Raw genomic sequence first — 14,292 nt, forward strand, 5'->3', positions numbered from 1 at the left:
TGTAATTTATAAAAGTATATAAAATGAGCTACAGCCGCAAATATGGACGGAAACGGAATTGATTTCATAGCCGGAACTATGTTATGACCTCTAAGGTGTCCCGGGGATGCATTTTGACGTGTACCAAGCGTGAATGTTTTGAGAGGTTTTTCATTTATGTAGGGCTTCTTTCGGTTTTGGGTAAAGTTCAATAATCGGCTGATTAGAACTACAGTCTTCCCGGCTCTCCTGTTTTAAATGTTGTGCTGCATCCGTAAAGAGTCGGCTGACATTGCTTCGTTCAGTCCTCTTCTGTCTAATGTTCCTCCAGTATGGCTCAAGTCTTCTCTGACTCTGAAGAAAAGGCAGCTCGGATAATAAGCAGATATTAAAAATGTCTCTCAGGGGATTGCAGACCTTTAGCAGGATGATTCGGGTGAGACATAATTCCCCCCCCCCCCCCAAATCAGTACTGCCAGTGATTAGATATATGAACTCTTATGATTTGATAACCTGGTTTTGGTCCACAGGGGAGGCGTTTATTCGCTGCGGGGCTGCAGTGCTGCAGATGTAGACTAAGCTGTCACGTAAAGAGACATTACAGCCTTCTTCCAGGTAAGTTCTCTTATTGGATTCATTGGTTAGGTGAAGATTCGTGTTATATTTAAGATATATTTTCATATGAAGTGCCTGTCATTGTGTGTGTTTTAGTTTGAGATTGTTAAACTTAATTATTGCTCTGCATTTAAAAACAGTTTGAGACCTTCTTAAATAAATTAAATTATTTTGCAGAATGTGAAAAAAACAACTGGTTCAGAAATCTTGGGTGTATGTTTGTAAAGATATCAATAGAAAGCGAACTAGGCCTTTGCTGTTCTTTCCTGTAATACAACAGTCAGTTGCAGATAAACTAGTCAGTGATAGACTTTAATGTGGCAGCAGTGAAATCCTCATAATTGTGCTTCCTGTTCCTGTCATAGATGATGTCAAATCATTACGGGCTCTCGTCAACCCTGAAGTATCCAGGTGAGTAATTTAATTGCATTCTGCATCTGCATTAAAAAGTACCCGGCAGATTCTGCTGTGTTCTTAGAGTCCCATCAATTCGTGTGTCTACAGAATCCGAAACATCGGCATCATGGCCCACATTGATGCAGGCAAGACGACAACCACAGAGAGGATGCTTTACTACGCCGGTTACACAAGGGCATTGGGAGGTGTGCAGGAAAACAGCATGCAGCAGTGATGCAAATTCTTAATTATCCAAACCTGACTCTGATTCTTTTTTTTAAATGTTTTTTTTAAACAATTTGATTTCATGTCACTGTTGTTTTTAGATGTTGACGATGGGGATACAGTGACAGATTTTATGGCCCAAGAGCGAGAGCGTGGCATCACCATACAGTCAGCAGCAGTAACCTTTGACTGGAAAAGTCATAGAATAAATCTCATAGACACACCAGGTAAGAATAAAGAAATAAGGCAATTTCTTGTAGAAATTTAAAAAATGACTGAATGACTGCGTCACTACAGGACACGTTGACTTCACGCTTGAGGTGGAGCGGGCACTTCGTGTGCTTGATGGGGCTGTGGCGGTGTTTGACGCGTCGGCTGGCGTTGAGGTTATTTCCCCTTTTGCAAACACCTTCTTTTTTTCATTAAAAAATTGGTTTCAGGCTCTGATCATTGTGGGGGGGTTTTTTCCTTTGAAAACGCCAACAGGCTCAGACTCTGACCGTGTGGAGACAAGCAGAGAAGCACCACATCCCCTGTGTTTGTTTCCTCAATAAGATGGACAAGCCTGCAGCGAAGTGAGGGACTCAGTTTAAGTTTTCCCATTTAATGGAAGTTTTGTTTTACTTTTCTGTTGCAGTGTTAAAATAGAGACTCTTTCATTTTGTTTTCTTTCAGCTTGAGTTTCTGCATTGAGAGCATAAGGCAGAAATTGAAAGCCAATCCAGTCCTCTTGCAGGTAGGTCATCAGAAAATTTTAACAGCTCTTTACGTTCCTGAAAAGTTTTTCTGTTTTATTTTGCCAATTTTATTTACACATAGTTTTGAGTGTCCAGCCTCAACTGACATCTACACATCAGCAGCTATTTAAATACATACATACATACATACATACATTACATTTCACAGTTTAAACACTGCACCAGTGTGCATGTAAGCCTAGGATATTAAATGTGATCAAGTTTAAAACAAAATGTACTTACTGGATGAACTGAACAGAGTGTCTTTTAGTACAACAATACAACACAGCAGCGATATTTCAGTCTATAAACCCCTATGTCATAGATTCCTGTTGGCAGTGGAAAGAACTTCACAGGTGTTGTTGACTTGTTAACCAGTCAGAAGCTGATGTGGAAGATGAAATCTATGAGAGATGATGGCAGAGTGTTTGAAGTCAAAGCTCTTGACCGGTCTGATGATCCAGACCTCCTGCAGGTGGTCAGCGATGCAAGGACAGCTTTAATTGAGCAGGTACACGATCAGATTGGAGTAACGTTTTCCAGCATTACTTAAGGTGCCTCCGATTTTTTCTTCTAGTTTACACGTCTTTTCTCAAATCACAGGTCGCTGATCTGGACGATGAGTTTGCAGAACTGTTGCTAACCGATTTTAGCGAGAATTTCGATGCCATTCCCTCTAATAAAGTAAGTCTTGCGAATTGTAGTGCCCCAATATGACCTTTTAAGGTACATCAGTGCTGCTGTTAGTTCTTGTGAATATAGACTTATCAGTGTCGAACACGTCTCCAGCTTCAAGAAGCCGTGCGGCGAGTTACTCTGGCCCGTAAAGGTGTACCGGTCCTCTGTGGGAGCTCTTTGAGAAACAAAGGTGTTCAGCCTCTTTTAGATGCCATCACTGCCTACCTGCCTGCTCCTAATGAACGACACCATGATGTGGTGTAAGTGAACCTTTCATCTTACTGCTAACTTAGACTAGACCTGTTATAACACCAAGTTAAGTATGTTTTTTACCGTTCTTATCATTTTAGATCACATTGCTCTAGTTTAGATCAGATTAGGCTGGAAGGATTGGGTTTTTTTTGGGGTTTTTTCAATTTGATATTATTAATTGTAACTGAAACGATTGTTTCTTTATCTGTTGACTAGATTACAACTGAACCTAACTACAGAGAATGCTTGGTGTTGATGCTGTGAATAGCACTGATTATCTCTTCGTCATGGCTTCTGTTAGCTGGTGGGACATATTAGGCAGCAAGTGAACATTTTGCTCTCAGAGTTGATGCGTTAGAAGCAGGAAAAATGGGAGAGCGGACGGCTTTGAGCGAGACTGACAAAGGCAAAATTGTGATGGTTAGACGACTGTGTCAGAGCATCTCCTAAACTGCAGCTCTTGTGGGGTGTTCCCGAGTTGCAGCGGTCAGTAGAAAGGTGAAAGAGAGGTGTCAGAATACACCGTGTGTCCCAGTTTGTTGCATATGGGGATCCGTAATCGCAGACCCGTCAGGTTCTCCATGCTCACCTCTGTCAACCTCTGAAAGGGCCAACAATGGTCATGTTAGCATCAGGAATGGTTGACTTGGCCTCCAAATTCTGAAAATTCAATCGAGCGGCTGTGGGATGTGCTGGACAAACAAGACTGATACACGGAGGCCCTTAAGCCCTGTTCATTATCATCTCACAGGCGGTGGTACAAAGACGACCTGTGTGCACTGGCCTTCAAGGTTCTCCACGACAAGCAGCGCGGCCCTCTGGTGTTTCTCAGGATCTACTCTGGTACTCTGAAACCACAGATGGCGCTCCACAACATCAACAGGAACAGCACGTATGCAGTTTCGAACCTCTGATCTCCACAGCAGCTGCAGTGTAACGCACTTTCACAGACGTACTCCATCACAGAGTCATTATTACAACACAGCATGTCCAATCTTGTATATTTGCAGTGAGAGGATGAGCAGGCTGCTGGTGCCATTTGCTGACCAGCATGTAGAAATCCCTTCGATGACAGCGGGAAATATTGCTCTTACTGTGGGACTCAAGCAGGTAGAGCTTCTCTAAATTTCCAATATTTGCTTAAATTAAGATCCCCCCCCCACCATCAAATGTTCCTTATGGTTTCTCCTTTCATTTAAGACAGTTACAGGAGACACTATTGTGTCATCGAAGGCGTCAGCAGCAGCCGCGGCCCGTCGAGCCCAAAATGACAGCGAGGCGGGAAAGAGGAGCAGAGAGTGTGCCAGCGTGATCCTGTCAGGAGTGGAGGTCCCTGATCCCGTCTTCTTCTGCACCATAGAACCGCCATCTATGTCCAAACAGGCCGGTCAGTTATTTGAGGCGATTATGTGCAAAGTGTGTAGCTGTGCTTCACCAACTGTGCTCACTCACTTATTAATTTTTTTTTTTTTACCATGAAAGATCTTGAAAATGTGCTCAACTGCCTCCAAAGAGAAGACCCCAGTCTCAAAGTCCGAGTTGATCCAGACTCTGGTCAGGTAATGCATCGGATTAGCCGGGACTTTCTTTGTCCAGTGCTAGAATGAGTCACCGAAACCACCTTCGCTCTCCGTTCTCAGACCATTTTATGCGGAATGGGAGAGCTGCACATCGAGATCATCCACGATCGAATCAGAAGAGAGCACGGCATTGAGACTCACCTCGGGCCGCTGCAGGTTGCTTACAGAGAGACAATTCTCCACGAGGCTTCGGCTTCAGGTACAAACACTTTTCACTTGTTACATTTGGAGGAACAGTTTTCGTCAGCTTCGCGCAGCAGCCGTCAAATTCTTTTTATGAATTTGGTGCAGACACGCTGGACCGGACAGTAGGGGAGAGAAGACATGTCGTAACAGTGGAGCTGGCTGTCAGGCCTGTGGATGTCGCCTCAGTGGGTGGTTCATGCGAACTGGCTTTCACGGAAGAATTAGAGGGACAGCTTTCAGCAGAAATGAAAGAGGCAGTGGAGAATGGAGTGCACAGCTCATTTCTTCAAGGTAAATGGACCAAACTCATTTTTTCCCTCTTTCAGGGAAACACACAAAGCACTGGAACGTCCCTTATTTTAGTTAAATATTTTTTTAATTATATGCTGTATATTTATTACAATTTCCCCCCCTTAATTGCAATAACTCCTTCATTCAGGGCCACTGCTAGGTTACCCATTGCAGAGTGTGTCTACACTGATGCAGCGTGTTACCATAGAACCTGGGACTTCACCTGCCATGGTGTCTGCCTGCGTGTCTCGCTGCATGCTGAAGGTAAAAGCATTATTGATAAGCTCTAATTGGTTAGTGCTGGAACTATAAGGCTGAGCCGTGGTTCCATTTCTTTGGATGCAGGCCCTGCGGCTCGCGGGCGGACAGGTCCTCGAGCCAGTCATGTCGTTAGAAGTGACTGTCGGCGATGACCACCTCAGCTCGGTGCTGGGAGACTTGGCTCAAAGACGAGGAACGGTCAGAGACATCCAGAGCCGTCATGACAACAAGGTGCTCTTAGCAACCGTGCCCCTGGCTGAGATGATGGTGAGAGGACACTCAGACGTTAACAGATTGCTTTTTTGGAGGGTTTAATTTGCTAGTGAGAATTATTTCTGATTTAAAAATTTGTGTCCACGTAAAGGGTTATTCCACCGTTCTACGAACACTGACATCTGGCAACGCCACATTCTCCCTGGAGCTGGATACCTACGAGGCCATGAACCCTCAGGAGCAGAACACACTCCTCAAAAGACTCTCTGGCCTGCTGTGATCCCAGTTCAGTAATGTGACCAGAAGCCTTCTCAAACAGAGAGATGATTTTTTTCCTCCCCCTCAGACAATAATAATTAGTCTGGATCAAATATTTATTCTGTGAATATCTACAGCTGGTTAACAGAGACAAGAAGTTGTGTATGATGTTCTAAAATAAACGTGAAACCAGTCACTTTAAATCCTTGGTTTTTATTTTGTAAACAACCAGAAAAATCTTCTGAACTTTTAACTTTTTATTGACAATGAATTCTAGAAACATTCATAAAAAAAGTGCAATCATAACAGTAACACCCTCGACATTAAATGTGATTTAAAAGTTCTGTGGAGCAAATCTAAAAAAAGGACGATGTGTTTCAGAGCTCATCGGTACAGTGATCTAGGAAGTTCAGCATTTTAGTTTCATATAGTTGAAGAATAGTCAAAAGAATATGAATTTCTTCCCTTTCCATTTCATTTGCTGGGTCCGGTCTTCGTTTTCAGACACCCTTGTACTCATGTGGACAGTAGCTGGAAAACAGCGGCTCAGCTGGGATGCCGCGCCTAATGTAGGACAAAATTATTTAGTAGTGGAACAACACCTTAATGCAAAATACCTAAATGAATCTCCTCTTAACAGAAAGGCACCTGCTAACTGATAAAATTAGCAGGTAGATACAAATTAGTGGTACAAAGGCTCCTCTGATACTTACTCTACCATACGGCAGCGGTGCAGCGACAGTCTGTTGAAGGCATCGCCGATGTCGGTCACGTCTTTGGCGCTCCACAGCCGCTCTGCCACAGCACTGGCACGAGGCCTGGAAGTAATAACAAGAAGCAGAAGTTTTGGTTGTCTGGAGTATTCAGGTTAACTCAATGAGGGAGGAAAGCAATCAGCAGTGATCTTAGAGAAGCAATTGTTGCTGCCCATCAATTTGGGAGGGCTTATATGGACATTTTGAAAGTCTCACATCAGAAAAAGACTGAACAAGTATGGGTTTGTTTGGAAGACTTGCCAGGAGAAAGCCTCTCCTCTAAAACATGGCAGCACAGATTAGGTTTCGGGGATAATATCCTTTGAACAGATGAGACTAAAACAGAAGTCTTTGGCCAAATTGGTGGAAATCGAACACAGCATTGGCACAAACACCTCGTAACAACTGCCAAGCACAGTGGTGGAGGGGTGATGATTCAGGTTGTACCGAGTCAACCATGAACTCCTCTGAATACTAAAGTATTGTAGAAGCAAATGTGAGATTTCAGAAAATTCAGAAAACCTATAACAGAATGGCTGAAAGAGAAAAAAGTAATGCTGTATTGGCACAGTCAAAGTCCAGACCACGCTCTCGACCTCAAACCTGATTGAAATATACTCCACAGCATTAGATAAATACTTCAAGAGAGCTGTGTTCATGCAAATAGCTCTCAAAGGTTCCTGAAAACCTCAATAAATTGAACATTGTAAACCAGAGGTCTCCAACCTTTTTTGCGCCATGGACCGGTTTATGCCCGACAATATTTTCACGGACCGGCCTTTAAGGTGTCGCGGATAAATACAACAAAATAAAACTAGTACCGGTACCGAAAAAAAAGAAGATTTATTCATAACACACGTGAAAAGACCCAGGAAAACAGAGTTAACAATAAAAACGATAACAAAATAACGCTGAAAACCGATAAAAACCCTGAAAACCATACATTTCACACCTGAGCCTCAACTCTCGCGGCCCAGTAGCAAACGACTCACAGACCGGTACCGGTCCGAGGCCCGGGGGTTGGGGACCGCGGTTGTAAACAATAGAGGGCCAAAATTCCTCCACAATGTTGTGAGAGAAAACAATTACTGAATGATAAAGTGCACCTCGTTTTCTATACACTGCTTCTGCATTTTTGCTTAGTTATTGAATAAAAGAGTGTAATATGTCATGTGTTGTTGAGCTCAGGTAGCATTTACCTCATTTAGAACTGAATAATATGCATATTGTCTGTTAATCGCCTATTAAAATGCACCTATATCAGGCTTACCAAAGTCTGGGTGTGAGGTTTGTGGCGTCCACATACTCTCCCCACAAGCAGGCCTCTCCACCAATCACCAGCTTTTTCTGCTCATCAGTTCCTGTTTTAAAATTTAGCATTTGATCGGGTCAGGGAAATTCAACAATGACACATTCGAAAAACTGAAAAGGGACAAGTGATGAATAAAATAATTTAATTATTTAAATTATATATTCTCCCGAATGACAGTAAAATATTAATTTATTGTTCTGCTCGTTACTGAACAGGCTTACACCAATTTACACAGGAGTGACCTTCCTGAAACTTGAGATCTAGGCCAAAAGTTGACTACAGTGTGACCCTGACAACAACAAAGCAATAAAATATTATCACATGAACGTGGTCAAGTTCTGACAGGTTGTAAATATGAATCGGAAATGACCTTAAATAAATAAATAAATAAATAAATATATATATATATATATATATATATATATATATATATATATATATATATATATATATATATATATATATATATATATATATATATATATATATATATATATATATATATATGAATCATTAATGCAGACACAAACCCTTAAAGTCCTGTGGGTCGGCCTTGTAAAAACCCTGCCAGTCCTGCCCGTAGGAGATACGGTTCAGGTACCAGGGAGTGGACAGCAGGGTCTGGTACCCTGATGCAGTAACGCTTGCCATCTCATTCTGGTATTGTTCCTGGTTTCCCTTCCAAACGTGGATTAGTGTGTCTGCTTTCAGCTACACAGCACACACATACACAGACATCTCAGTAATGAGAACATAAGAGAAAAGTACAGAGAGGAACTAGGACAAAAGCTTTTTCTAGCTTTATAGAGAACCAGTCATGCACAAATGTACCCAACATTGTTTACTCATGACTTCCTTCTCATTTTTTTCAGTATCATTTCAAATATGCGATTGGTCCCCCATAGTGGTGAAAACAGCAGCACATTAAAAGGAACAACATCTGAAACCACCAACCACAATGCCCCATGTTCAGTCTGTTGGCCTTTTGTCACAACTGTGCAATTTTCAAGTGTACAAGTGTAAGCCTGTTGGAAGTAACAAAAAAATTGAGTTCATATCAATATATATTCAAAATATGACCAATTCTTGTTTAAAACTGACCTTCAAAGTTGAGTGGTTCAACTTTGTAGTACTTCTGCCAATCCTGCCCGTAGCTAATATAATCTAGGTACCATGGAGCAGAGAGGATGGTGGTGTAGCCTGCTGCCGTGACATTGCTCATCTCCTTATCACTTCCGCCACCAATCCACACATGCACTACCGTGTCAGGCTTTAGCTGGAATGGTTACAAATCAAACTCGTGCACTTGAGTTAAATCGTTACATGAAGGTTGACTGTGACTAAAGAAATGATTAGAGGACATGACTGGTGTAACATCGTTTTGCTTTGTTGTCAAGAGTTAGATGAGAATCTCAAGACTAATTTCATGTCTGTCTCTAAGTTAGCATAAAAAGCTAGTAAGCTAAGCTTACTACAAAGTCTTGAAATGGGTAAATTGCTGTTACGGCCTACATCATAAAATCCCAAAGTCTAATAAGCAGACTTTAAATCTTTTAAGCCATTGACTCTCAAACTTTAGTAGCCAGGACCCCATACAGGCAAGACAAGCTTCTTAATGATGCAAATTGAGCTAGTTTGGACTTAGCATCATTTCACAGTATTGATTATTTGAATATTTCTCTATGATTGTCAGCTAGCTAATATTAACAAGCTTCCTGAGAAAAGTGACTAATTTCATGACAGTTTAACACAATTATACAGTACTGTGCAGAAGTCTGGAGTCACCTTTCCTTTCAGGCTCATGAGAAATATATATATGTATCATGGTAACTATAGCCCCAGTAACCGGCTACTAGTGCGAGCCTATAATTTAGCATTTAGACAATTGAGTATTTATCCAACTTTCAGCAAGAAAGTAAAAAAAGCATAATTTTTCCAATTAGTCCTTCACTAACTAAATGAAAAACTTCAAATTAAATCAAAGTTAAATTGATGATAAAGCATTCAACATTCAAATTGATTTAGCTAATGTTTCAAGAACTTACCTTAACACCATTGTCAAAGACCTCCTGCCAGATCAGGTAGCCCTTCTTGGTAGAGGTCACAATATCCAAGAGTCTGTTGGATCAAGAAAGCATCAAAGGAAACTTTTTTTTTTTTTTCATTTCAACTATTAAATAGCAAACAGAGGTTTGGTGGGAAACACACTTTTGGATGTAGAATGATTCCAGTTTTCTGTAGTCGTCTCCAAAATGTTGCTGCTCCATGAACTTCTGAATGTCTGGGTTGGACTTCCTGCAGGACAAAGCCAGCAGCTAATATCTGTTGCCTGACCTCTGAGGCGAAAAGTAATTTTTCTGACTATGCGTGCACAGTCTCACCAGCATGTGAAGTCCACCTCATCACCTCCCAGGTGAACGTAGCCATCGGGGAACACGGTGCTGATCTCCGTGAAGAACTGAGCCATGAAGTCGTACGTGGTGTTCAGGATGGGATTCACTGGCCCGAAAGAGCCAGAGGGTTTGGACCCAGAGTAACAGGGTGTGAGAAGATCTTTTTGGCCTGATGGGAAATGATAGAGTAAAGATCAAGACATCTTCAAAAACAAAAAAAAATTGTTAAAACTAAAAAGTTGTCTAAAAACCTCACCTTTGCCCCAAGACTGTGTGTGTCCTGGAGTGTCAAACTCCGGTATGACGCGAATGCCTCTTAGACGAGCAAACTCGATTACCATCTTCACATCGGCTGGTGTATACACGTGGGTGTATGGGTGGTAAGCTCCCTGCGAACAGTGGATCACAGCACTCTTAATAAAAAGCACCCTGCTCCTCTCTGGTGAAGTTTAAAACCAACAAACTTTGTACCGACTTGCTCGCTGAGCTGTGGGAAGGTTCGGCTTAAGTAAGGGAAGGACTGATCATCAACAATGTGCCAGTGGAAAACATTGAATTTGTTCATTGCCATTGTTTCCTGTATGAATGAACCAGGAGAGAAAGTAATTTAGAAAGTCTGTTAAATGATTGAAAGGTAAAAAAAATTTTTTTTAATGGTTTTACTCGCACCAAATTGGCCAAAATGACTTTAATGGGAAGGAAGTGCCGAGAGCTGTCCAGTAAGATGCCTCTGTGTTGAAACCTGGGGAAGTCATTGATTATTGCTGCATTGATACTTTTCTGAAAAAGATGCAAAGTTGGGGGACAAAAATTCAATTCAAATCTAGCTCACAAAAAGTTCTTTAAGGATTAACATGGTAGAAACAAAAAACAGAACCAGCCAAATGTCTTCAACTTACAGCTCCATATTCATCTTCAAACACCAACTGGCTAAAGGTTTCCAGGCCTAGAAAAAAATATAGCAATCCAAAATAAACACATGATACAGTTCTTGGAAAACATTACACACCCATAAAACTAAATGTAATCTGAAAACAGCAAAGGATAATATGACCAAAGTTCAACAACAACAAGTCGTGTTGAGGTGTGTCCTGTGTAAAAGCTCTTTGGCATTAACATCAGCACAAAAACTGCACTAGGAACTTCGTGGTCTGGGTTTCCAAGGCTGAGCAGCACCTGTAGGTGGCCCAGTACTTTTGGACAAAGAGTCTATGAAGCTACAACTATAGTTAGCTTAGCATTAAAGCTATAAACAGGAAGCTGTGGCACGTCTACCAATTGGAAGGTTGTGGTTTGATCCCGGCTCCTTCAGCTTACATGTTCCCAGTGTGTTCATAGGATTTTGAGTGTGTGTAGGATGTGTAGGACTTTGGGTGAGTGCAGTAAAAAGCACTTTGAGGGCTCAATTAGAGCAGAAAAGCACCATACAAGTATGAGTCCATTTAGCATTTGCAAACACGGAAGACCTGAGCAGACTATTACTGTACACAAATAAATGAGGTGCAACATGATCATTTATAAGCCTGAGAGCTGCTGGATGACTTTGTTCACCCCGTTTCTAGCTAATCAGGGCCTTGATTTGATAGCTATCATCTCGTCTCTCAGCCAGTAATCGAATAAGGAAATTTCTCAAAAAACAAACAAGATAAACAAAAACTATTCATATGAGCTATTTAATTTAAAAAAAAAAAAAGACAAAGAAATCTTTATAGAATTTCTTGTTTTCTTACTACTAAACAGAAAAGGGGAAATAAGAAATTATTTGACAAAGAAAATAAATGCTGTAAATCCTACCGTGCAGAGCTCCCCAGACCTTAGGTGCCTTCAGGACAGCAACTGGCTGATTCACTGTCAGTTCATCTGTAAGAAACCACCACCTGTTTACTGCATATTCAGCGTGTCAAAACTTGGCCGATTGTTGTAGAGGTGTTCAGGTCAGGGTACGGAAATGGTCAAGTCACGGCCTTAAGGAAGGATTTGAACATTTGGTGTAGATTAAGGTTAGGGTTAATTCTAGTATTTTATCTCCAGGTGATCACTAATTCCACTGCAAAGTCTTCAGTGTGACCACGGAAACCAGCCAAAAATGCTCTAGTGCACTGAAATTACCCTGCATTTCCAATGTAAATAAATGTATCATCAATGAAATATTAGTCAGAGCATTCACAGAAAAATGAATGTTATAACTTTCTCTGAATGAAAACAATTTCATTTGTAAATCAAATAAAATGCAAGTTGGTGGTACTAAAGTCAATACTGACGTTTTGTAAGAAGTCACATGTCAAAAATGTAATTAAACTCTGTAATTTAATGAAATTTTAATCTCTTTAAAACGTCACAATATAAACCTGTTTTTTTTCTTCATTTCAGTCTGATTTCTAAATGTACTTCTAAGTTATGTGTTAAAGTCTAAGAAAACAGGACAGAAACCACAAGCAAGAGTAGATAAATATCATGCTCATCATGCAGAGGCAGATAACAGTTTGCAATATTCATTTCTGCATAGTCACAGATGGACGAAGTGTTAAGATCATTTATATACGCTTGTGAAAACGACCTTGTCTACAGGACTACGCAGTCCTGTTAAAAACTACGTACACCCCTTGATTCAGCAGCAGAATGCCTCAAACTATTGTTTGCTTATTGTAGTATTGTACTGTTGTAGTGTTCTCTGTATGACTGGAATAGTCTCTCGTTGGTGTAGAGGCATTTTGGCCCAAAAGCCATGGCTGACAGTTGGTATGAGGTATTTGTGCTGATTAACTGCGTTCGAAATTTGGAGTTGTAAATTATGACCAAACATCACCCCTTGGGCATTGTTCCAGAAGTGTTGTGATTCATTCTTATGCACATAAAAAAAAAACAACATAAAAAACCTCTCTAAACAACCCATTTGGAGAGGCTGTTTGTAATTGTACTATCATGGATTTTAACCTTTAACATGCTAACTGAGGCCTGTAGTGTCTGAAATGCTTTTGCTCTGACCTTGGGGTGAATTTCCTGGGATGTTAAATGCCCAAACTTGTGCCTTTAGAGAGGTGCCCACAGTGGCCAATGATCAATTAATCAAGCTGGCACCTGGCTGCCACTTAACCTTTTAATTCCTATGGGAGCTGTAAGCGTGTACTTAGTTTTTCCACATGGTTGCATAGTATGAAAATTTGTTTTCAGGTGGCAATAGTTACAATCAAGTTAGGAACACTTCATAATCAATATAAAACAGCTGTACAAATTTGCTCCATATTTTCATTCATTCGGTTTCACTTTCATTGCACATCTTTTTCGTTTGGTTTGCTTTGTAAAATCAGAAAGTGGGAAGTACCCTGAAAAGCTGGAACATACATGTAATAGAGTAAAAAGTACACAATTTCCCCTCTGTGACGCAAGGCAGTTTAGTAACAGTAGTTACAGCTTGTTACATGGAATAGCTGAGGAAGAGGCGCCTGATTGGATACCGCCGTAAAACATGACATGAACGAGGAAGGGAAGGTACTCACATGACTCGTCAGAAGTCACACTGGGGTATCCGTCACATTCAGAGTCAGGTGATGTGATCCACACCTGCAGCTCGGACAGATCAGAGGGATCTGATTGCCTGTTGTTTTTGCTCCACCACTGCTTTTTAGCGCTGCCGAACATGTACTCATAATACCTGCAGAGAGAGACCGCACGAGGGTGGAAACTGGCCCCTGAACGCAACACGGGCTGCGGTGTTGAGATTTCGCCACATATATAAATAATGTGCAGCGATTTAAATAAATAAATATAAAAACAGCTTATAAACACAGCTGCTCACCTCCTGTATGCGCTCTGTAGGAGACTGCAGCTCGGTCCAGCGGACGATGCTTTGGCATCAACAATCCTGAAGCTGCTACTGGTTAACTTGAATGAAACCTCTGAAATCTGCACTTTCTGCGGCAGAGGCCACAGGGAGCCGTACTTTGACGCCTCGAAAACGGGCTCGGCCTCAACATAGTCGTCGATGTTGTTGTGCTGCAGGCCCTGGCAGAAACTAAGGGCCAGCAATAGCGACACGAACTTCAGCATTACTGTTTTGTTGACAAGTTACAGTCAAGTCACAAGACCTTGCGACAGCAGCACTTTTATTTTGCGAGAGGGGGCGGGACTTCCATGCGGAAGTCAAATTTAACAGAAATTTAA

At 41.3% G+C, this 14,292-nt stretch overlaps 2 protein-coding genes across 3 annotated transcripts; one reads left to right on the forward strand and one right to left on the reverse strand.

Moving 5' to 3' along the window:
• Positions 1-132: 132 nt before the first annotated feature.
• Positions 133-5,848, forward strand: gfm2 (GTP dependent ribosome recycling factor mitochondrial 2). Its single transcript, XM_085358449.1, has 20 exons — positions 133-415; positions 510-594; positions 960-1,005; positions 1,099-1,196; positions 1,317-1,442; positions 1,513-1,601; positions 1,702-1,790; positions 1,891-1,951; positions 2,278-2,463; positions 2,556-2,636; positions 2,742-2,890; positions 3,634-3,774; positions 3,893-3,992; positions 4,083-4,269; positions 4,365-4,441; positions 4,523-4,661; positions 4,754-4,939; positions 5,088-5,203; positions 5,285-5,467; positions 5,565-5,848. Exons 1-20 carry the CDS (start codon positions 374-376, stop codon positions 5,691-5,693), a joined length of 2,310 nt encoding a protein of 769 aa, XP_085214575.1. The 5' UTR covers positions 133-373; the 3' UTR covers positions 5,694-5,848.
• Positions 5,849-5,973: 125 nt separating this feature from the next.
• On the reverse strand, positions 5,974-14,207 carry hexb (hexosaminidase B (beta polypeptide)). 2 transcript variants are annotated; one of them, XM_085358451.1, is made up of 14 exons: positions 13,928-14,207; positions 13,629-13,783; positions 11,926-11,991; positions 11,031-11,077; positions 10,801-10,911; positions 10,607-10,708; positions 10,388-10,520; positions 10,120-10,300; positions 9,947-10,033; positions 9,784-9,856; positions 8,269-8,449; positions 7,697-7,787; positions 6,385-6,489; positions 5,974-6,235 (listed from the first exon to the last, which is right to left on the reverse strand). In XM_085358451.1, exons 1-14 carry the CDS (start codon positions 14,176-14,178, stop codon positions 6,172-6,174), a joined length of 1,647 nt encoding a protein of 548 aa, XP_085214577.1. In that variant the 5' UTR covers positions 14,179-14,207; the 3' UTR covers positions 5,974-6,171. The 2 variants fall into 2 exon arrangements, with proteins under 2 accessions (XP_085214577.1, XP_085214578.1); XM_085358452.1 differs by lacking the exon at positions 8,269-8,449 and adding an exon at positions 8,840-9,014.
• Positions 14,208-14,292: the final 85 nt, after the last annotated feature.

Source organism: Diplotaxodon limnothrissa, linkage group LG7 (assembly GCF_057381915.1).
Source record: "Diplotaxodon limnothrissa isolate DT_005_m linkage group LG7, D_limnothrissa_male_GT1.1, whole genome shotgun sequence".
Classification (NCBI taxonomy): Eukaryota; Metazoa; Chordata; class Actinopteri; order Cichliformes; family Cichlidae; genus Diplotaxodon; species Diplotaxodon limnothrissa.

Excerpts from the sequence above, each read along its gene's own strand:
- gfm2 (XM_085358449.1), top strand. The coding sequence starts at position 374 with ATGTCTCTCAGGGGATTGCAGACCTTTAGCAGGATGATTCGG. Across the intron at positions 1,006-1,098 it reads GTCAACCCTGAAGTATCCAG|AATCCGAAACATCGGCATCA; the intron begins GTGAGTAATTTA and ends GTGTGTCTACAG. Across the intron at positions 4,442-4,522 it reads TTGATCCAGACTCTGGTCAG|ACCATTTTATGCGGAATGGG; the intron begins GTAATGCATCGG and ends CTCCGTTCTCAG.
- hexb (XM_085358451.1), bottom strand. The coding sequence starts at position 14,178 with ATGCTGAAGTTCGTGTCGCTATTGCTGGCCCTTAGTTTCTGCCAGGGC. Across the intron at positions 7,788-8,268 it reads CGACCCACAGGACTTTAAGG|GAACTGATGAGCAGAAAAAG; the intron begins GTTTGTGTCTGC and ends ATTTTAAAACAG. Across the intron at positions 6,490-7,696 it reads AACCTCACACCCAGACTTTG|GCCTCGTGCCAGTGCTGTGG; the intron begins GTAAGCCTGATA and ends TATTACTTCCAG.